Source organism: Miniopterus natalensis, chromosome 20 (assembly GCF_054644295.1).
Source record: "Miniopterus natalensis isolate mMinNat1 chromosome 20, mMinNat1.hap1, whole genome shotgun sequence".
Lineage (NCBI taxonomy): Eukaryota > Metazoa > Chordata > Mammalia > Chiroptera > Miniopteridae > Miniopterus > Miniopterus natalensis.
Genome location: NC_142100.1, coordinates 3,475,285 through 3,482,944, shown reverse-complemented (window position 1 = coordinate 3,482,944; position 7,660 = coordinate 3,475,285). Strand labels below are relative to the sequence as shown.

At 40.3% G+C, this 7,660-nt stretch overlaps 1 protein-coding gene across 1 annotated transcript; it reads left to right on the top strand.

The window, feature by feature from the left end:
* The first annotated feature begins 215 nt into the window (after window positions 1-215).
* On the top strand, window positions 216-2,483 carry TMEM225 (transmembrane protein 225). Its single transcript, XM_087828660.1, has 4 exons — window positions 216-244; window positions 971-1,119; window positions 1,386-1,520; window positions 2,242-2,483. Exons 1-4 carry the CDS (start codon window positions 216-218, stop codon window positions 2,481-2,483), a joined length of 555 nt encoding a protein of 184 aa, XP_087684786.1.
* The last annotated feature ends 5,177 nt before the right edge of the window (window positions 2,484-7,660 follow it).

The following is a 7,660-nucleotide window of genomic DNA, read 5'->3' as shown; positions in this document are numbered from 1 at the left end:
AGTTGGAAGCCCTGACAGCAGCCTTGCCCAGATATAGGAGTGGTGAGGAGTGGGGCTAATCTTCTCTGTTCCATAAGCTACTTCAGCTTCTGCCACAGCCAATGCCTCCACTATCACTAAAAGTCTAGATTTTCTCTTCTTCTTATGACTAATCAAATCAGAGAAAAGAACTGTGAGATATTAGTGGTGGTCTCAGCTTGAAATATCCACTTGCAATGGTGCACATATCAACCAGAAATATCCAGGCCACCAACATGTTCTTCTCCTCTTGGGCCTTAGTCTTCTTGACTTTTGGGGTTATGACCAATACCTGGGTTAAACTGAATTCTGAAACAAAAACAAATATGCAGAGCCACAACCCATGGATACACACTACTATTTGGCCAAAAGGTAAGAACTATACCATAGGAAAATGGGTGGAGAGGGAGGGTTCATCTTTTTTTAACTTCCATTTACTTGTTTATTCTCTGGTGCAGTTTCCTCAGACTTCCATCGTCAGAACAGTCAGGCAGAGTGCAAAATCTCAGCATTTCTATATTTTGGAGAAAAGTTTAGAAGTTCATGGACTTATTAGCTGAACAGTTGAGAAGCCTTGGCAGTAGCAGCAGGGTGACCAACACAGCACAGACATAAGGGTATGAAAGAAAGGAAACTGCCAACAAGGAAAGTGGGTTTTATTGACACAAGAGGGGAACAGGATAAATTAGAGTATTTCATAAGAAATGAGTTCTCAGAAAAAGGAGAAAGAAGCTTGTTGAGATACCGAGATGGAGAACAGTTTCTTTTGGGTCTCCCTCCCATTCAGCTTACCCTTCTCAGCTTCTTCATTCCCCCTCCCCTTATGTCTTTATTATTTAATCACATATTTCACCCCATTTCTATTTTTACTTAGGGATTTATGGCCCCTAGGTGGAAAGGAAATGAGCCTACAAGAAACTCTGTCCTTTCAATATGGCTTTTGCTTTCCAACAGGTGACCTGGAAGTGGTCAGGATCATGATGATTTTGGTGCTCAGCTTTTCCTTCTTCCACAACTTATTCCTGGGATTGGAATTCACCTACATGATTCCTCAAACTAAATACATCCTCTTTGTCACTGTGTTCCTCAGTTTCTTCACAGGTAACTTCCTGGCTCCCCGAACAGAGGCTTGGAGGTTTACTTGGTTTGTGGGTCCAATCTGTGGTTTCCGATTAATGTGGCCTTCCCAGATTTTTGACTCAGATATGCAACTTCTGAATTAAACCAATTACTGAAGTGGGATTGATTCTTGGATGAGGTGCATTTGTACAGGGTGGAGGCTTAGAAGTTAAGCTACTTGGGGTTAATATGAGTAGAAAAGCCACAGTTCCTCAAAGGGGCTTTTTTCCCTTTTGTTTGGACATTAGGTATCCTTCTGCTCTCTGCACTCCTACTGTATCACCAAAAGCTAAGGCAAGGTCGATCTGTGTACTACTCTAGTTATAAGATCACCTGGATCATTTCCACTGCCTACTTTAGTGTTTTCTTCCTTTTTGCCTCTGGTGAGTGTCTTCAGGGCCTTTGATGGGTAATGAGAACCAGTCTATCCTTAATAGCAGGGAGAGTGAGAGGTGGGGAAAGGGGAAAGAGGAAAAAGGTACCGATCTTTGAATTTTAAAGGGCTGAAGTTCAAGTGGGCTCTCTCTTTGATGACAATTCCTGCAAGGATAAAGTTGGAAATTAGGACTGTGGGAAATGTTCAATAGGCTGGTCCAATAGGGCAGCCTCTTATTTCCACCTTTCTACTATCTTTCACAACCTCTCCACTTCAGGGAAGAGAAACCAGTAAAATTAAGACTAAAGAAGGTGGCTAATGTGGAATGTTCACCTTAGGTGGAGAGAAGCAGTAACCTGGGTGGACAGTACAGTGCCAAGGCAGTTTTAGATCAGAGAGAAGCAATAGCTATACTAAAGGTTCAGTCACCTACATTGGAGACCCTTCTTTCTAAAAAAGTTTTAAATTTTCATTTAGAAATTCCTAACTCAGAAGCATGTCCTTTTTCAAAAAGAATCCTCAATTTTGTTGAGTTGAGAAGTATTTAAACTCTTCTGCATACGCTTTTAGTCTCTGCCACCAAAACACCCCCTTTCCAAATTTCTTGGTGCAGTTCAAAAGAGACCCACTGGGCTTTAGGTCAGCATCTCTATGCCAACATGGAGGGAAAATGTTTTTGTGACTCTGTTGTTCCTTCATCACCCTCCCTTGGCTTCTCTTTTCCCCAGGAATCCTCTCTCTCCTAGAGTACAAACAGTCCATGAATAGTTGTGCCTCCAGGGCCACCATTCGAAACTTTGCAAGAGAAATTCATGATAGCGTTCAATCTGGGACTTCTATCCAAGTTATTTCGTTATCAGAAAGCACCTCCAAGCCTCGTAGTATTGTCCATGTACACTCTTCCAATTCAGATAAAGACGTTCCAGTGGCATCACAAATCCAAAAGCGTCGTGTAACCTGGGCTCTATGATTTAATAACATATCACTCAATATATGCTCATCTTAATGAAGACAGTTTTGTGTGCATGTCCTGCATATATTTCAGCCATGTTGTCTGTAAATGACTGTGACTTGGTTGAAGTCTGTAAGAAAATCCAGAATATGGCTTTTTAAAAATCCCTGTCTGCTGAATCATTTCTTCTACTTGTCACCATTTAATAACACTTGTTAAAATATAATAAATATTATATAACTAATATTTGCTCTATTGTTAATTGTATACATCACAAAAATTTAGAGTAATATATAATACCTTTTATTTTTTGTTTATTTTGTGAAATATTTCAAACATTCACAAAGAATACAAAATAACATAATAAACAACGTGTGTACACATCACCTAACTTTATAAAATTTTACCAATTTGCCCTATTTGCTTTATTTTTTTCACTTTTTTTTCAATTACAGTTGACATTCAATAAATATTATTTTATGTTAGTTTCATGTGTACAGCATAGTGGTTAGACATTTATTTAATTTATGAATTATTCACCATGAGAAGTCTATATAATTTTATTAACCAATGTCACCCCAGTAAATTCAATAAAAATCTAAAAAGAGTAAAATGAAAAAAAAGAGTGTTGCCCGGCCAGGTGTGACTCAGCGGTTGAGCATCGACCTAGGATCCAGGAGATCGCGGTTTGATTCCCAGTCAGAGCACATGCCCGGGTTGTGGGCCCGATCCCCAGTATGGGGCGTGCAGGAGGCAGCAGATCAATGACTCTCTCATCATTGATGTTTCTATCTCTCTCTCCCTTTCCCTTCTTTCTGAAATCAATAAAAAAATATGTTTTTTAAAAAAAAGAGTGTAAAATTTATGCCACAAAAATACTGGGGGGGAAAAAAACGAATATTCTGGTATGCCTATGTTAATTTAGATTAAGTGAACTTTAAAGTAGGAATTAAGAGACATAAAAGTCATTTTATAAAGATAAAAGGGTCAATTTAACGGGAAAATATTAAAATGTCAAATTTATGTGAACCTAGTAAATAGCTTCAAAATATACGACTTACGAAAATTGCTATTAGTAAGTCATTCTTAATAAAAAGCATCTTAAGAGCTTATTGATTCTCAACAATGATGCAAATCAATATATATCAATATAAAGTGCAGAGTGTGAGAAAATGACTCTCAATTAAAAATTGTATGCTAAGCAACTACCAAGAATGTGAAATAATGATATTTGCAGATATTAAATACCCAAAAGTATTTAACACTGATAGAACCTTATTGAAGAACTTAAAAAATAAACTGTATCTGTAAGGTATATTTGAAGTACAAGAAAGAATAGAGCCCAGATGGCATGGCTCAGTGGTTGAGCATTAACCTATGAACCAAGAGGTCACGGTTCGATTCCCGGTCAGGGCACATGCCCAGGCTGCAGGCTCGATCCCCAGTCGGGAGTGTGCAGGAGGCAGCCGATCAATGACCCTCTCACCACTGATGTTTCAGTCTCTCTCTCTCTCTCCTCCCTCCTCTCTCTCTGAAATCAATAAAAATGTGTGTATATATATATATATATATATTAAAAACAGGAAAGAATAGAAAGTTAGAAAAAAAAATTTTAAACCTGTAGTAGAAATGAAGAATGTCTTCATGGACTCAAGTTTAAGTCCCGTTTGTCAACAAATCTTTGGTAAGTTTAAAGTCATGCCAGATGGGTAGAAAAGGACCTGTAATGGTAAAGAATTCTTGCAGATACCACCAGCATCTTTGAACTAAGAGAAAGTACATCAGTAATTCTGAGTTGTACTCTTAGTGCTGAGTACAGCTTAGTACGGCCTCTGACAGTGATGTTTAGTTATTATTCTGGAGGCTGCCTATTATGGCATTGCTCTTCTGCATTGATTTTTAGAGTTTTGCTTAACACTGTGAATGACTTGACATATTTTATTAATGATTTCAAATACTCTATCACCATATCATTAAATATGTAAATAAACAGCCACTGGGCAGCCATTTATGATATACATAAAAAATAACATATGTCTTATCTATTAATATTTCACTTCAGGAGAGTCACCTTCTTCAATTTATGTCTAATAATTTTAAGTGCTATTATTAGGGCACCTGACCACTTCAGACTGTTGCTGCACAAATTTCAATCATATTTTCAAAATTTTATTATGAAGCAGGTTGTTGTTTGGTGCAGTTGAATTTCTAAGACTAAGATGTTGGGGAAGAAGCTGTTGGCAGCAGGATCTGAAGTAAAAGGATCCAGAATAGGCTGGTTCTGTGCTAAACCTGGTCAGGTAGCACAGGAATTCAAGGTCAGAATATGTGATGGAGACTGGAGATCCCTACTTTAACTTTGTCCTGTCCTGACTCGCCAAACCTGAGAAACTGCACGACTCTCACAAGACGGTGCCCGTGTCACCACTTACAGACAGAGCAAGCTGCTCAGCAGAAGTTTAGAATGCCATCGGAGTGCGAGCAATCAGCAAGGTCACTGGGGAAGAGGAGTGGCCACCTTGGGACACACACACACACAGCCACTAAAAGAACTGAGGAGGCAGGTGCAATGCTGCATCCACAAGTGAGTGACCTTTGATATTTGTTGCTCTCCATCAAAATATCCTGTTGATGGTAAATTCCCAAGCACGTGTGCTTAAGACATTAACAACCAAACTAAAAGCATATTATCAACTTAGTATATGAATAAACACACCCTCTGTACTTGAGATCCAATCAGAATATATTTTTTAAAGGGTAAAAGTGTTATATTTCTATTATATCTTAATAAAACAGGAAGAATAAAAGTAAGCTTATTATAGACAAATGAGTTGATAACCAAAATTTAAGCACGTTGATCCTCAACAAAAAATTTAATTGTGACTTTTAAAAATTTCTTCAGAAAAATCTGCAAAATAATATTCCTGAGTGGGTGGTTTTAATAAATTTTTATTATTTTTTAATTTTTAAAGAAAAATAACTTCAATTTATTTATTTTTTGAATTTCATTTATTATTTTAACTATTTTGTTTTAATAAATTTAATATTGATGACTAAATTATACTAGTATTTTTTAAATAGTTTTTAGAGTAGATCTTTCACACTAGATTTTTGTATAGTTATGTGTATTTTATATACCAAAGGTAGAATTTTTTAAACTACATTTACTTCCTACCACAGAATAAGAGAAGTGCCTTATTTACTCTCTGCACCTGACTTAGATTTTAAACTTCATCACACTGTGCAATCCCGCCTGTATATAAAAACAGGCAGAGCCACAGCGCAGCGTTTGTTTGCTCTGGGAGTGTGGTACTTTTCCCTAAGCTTGAGCAGAGCTCTCTTCACGTCGTTGTTGCTCAGGGCGCACACTCCAGGGCTTCGAGGGGGGTCAGCACCGTGTAGGAAACTGCCACAATCCCATGCACAGCGTCCTTGGAGGAGGGCCTCAGGTAAAGGAAACAGCAGGGCCCGAGAAACAAAGGACCACAGTGCAGTGGGAGGGTAGGTCTGAAAGGCTCTGCGTGTCCCCTCGGGGGTGCGGATCTTCAAGATGGAACAGACCAGGGACTCGTAGGATAATCCTACCAGGAGCCACCAGCCCGAGGCCACTAGCCCTGCGTTTACCAGGAGAGCACGTTCTCCCACGCGCCATGAAGGTAGCCGATGGCCAGGTAGCGGTCACAGGACATGACTGTGCAGAGAAAACCCTCGGTGCTCCCCAGGAGGGGAAGAAGTAGAGCTGGGCCCCACAGCTGTGAAAGAAGAAAGTTCTGCCTCCTGGGGAGACCCAGGTCATCAGCATTTTGGGGACAGTGGCCGTGGGGAACCACAGGCCAGTGAAGGACAGGTTGGTCAGGAAGTAGTACATGGGGGTGTGGAGGTGGGAACTCACCGTGATGACCAGCCAGATGAGGAGGTTCCCCACCGCAGTGAGCACATAAACCACCAAGAAGGGTCCAAAGAGGGGGTCCGGTGCTGCCGGGTGGGGAAGGCCCATGGGAAGGAACGTTGTCAGCTCAGGTTTGTCATTTCTCCACACCTTTGGTCGCCTTCCCTATGGGAATATAAAGAGCACCCATTTTATTAAGAACTCAGAACACATCCTCCATGTGGCAACTGCGTCATCTGTGGTAGATAATTCTAGAGCTGTGCTTGCCTTTATTACAAACCTTTAGTAAAGATGATGGAATGATTTCATCATCATCGTTTTCCTCCTCCTCCCCCCCCCACACACACAAGAGGGACACAAACAGATGCATGTCAGAGGCAGAGGAAGACGTCCTTTGCACTTGTTTATACTGGAGTGACTATGTTTATAACTTGTGGTTTGTACTTCTTAATCCCTTTACTTTTTTCACCGGTCCCCTTAAGCCCTCTGCAGTCAACAATATTGTAGTAACTGTGTGTGGTGTCAGATGGGTACTAGACTTACCAGGGTGATCATTTTGTAAGTTACATAAATGTCTAATCACTATGTTGCAGACCTGAAACTAATATAATATGGTCATCTGTAATTGAAAAAAAATTAAAAAGATTCCTCTAGAAGTTCTGAATCTTGTCATTTATTTTCAGTAAAGTGTGTCCTTTAATGTGTATTTGGATCTCATCCCAACTTTTGTTCCTCAGGCTAGAGATCAGGTTGTTCAATGAGAGTCACACAGATTCAACAGCCAAGTCGCAGGGTAAAGGAAGGCTCTGTGCCTGGACTTCTATGTGTGGCCACAGAGAGTTGCGGCCTGGTGGGCAATGCTGGCTGAGAATGCTCCATGATGCCCCCTGTTGAGAGAACTCTTGATATGGCAATTCACTGCAAATATAAGGATAATGAAAAAAGAAGAGAGAAAATAAAAGACCAACGTTAGGAAAACCCACCCTCTGGGCATAGTACACATTAGGGTAAGTCACAGGTTTACATCAGGAATGTTTATAGCAATAGCAGCCCACCTCTTTGGCAACGGATTAGGGTAACTGTAAGGTGAAAAGTCGGATACTGACATGTAACCAGCCTTCCTCACAGGTCCATTTGCACCTGGTACCGCAGCCTGTGGAGACCAGATGGTGTTCTTACGAGGTGAATCAGTGTGGATAGGAGGCTGGACTCAGACTGGAGTAGTGGCTGGGATTTCATTCAGGAGGCCATCAGGGTATGGTAGGGTGTCAAAAGAGGTGGCGGCAATTAGGAACAAGAGTGGATG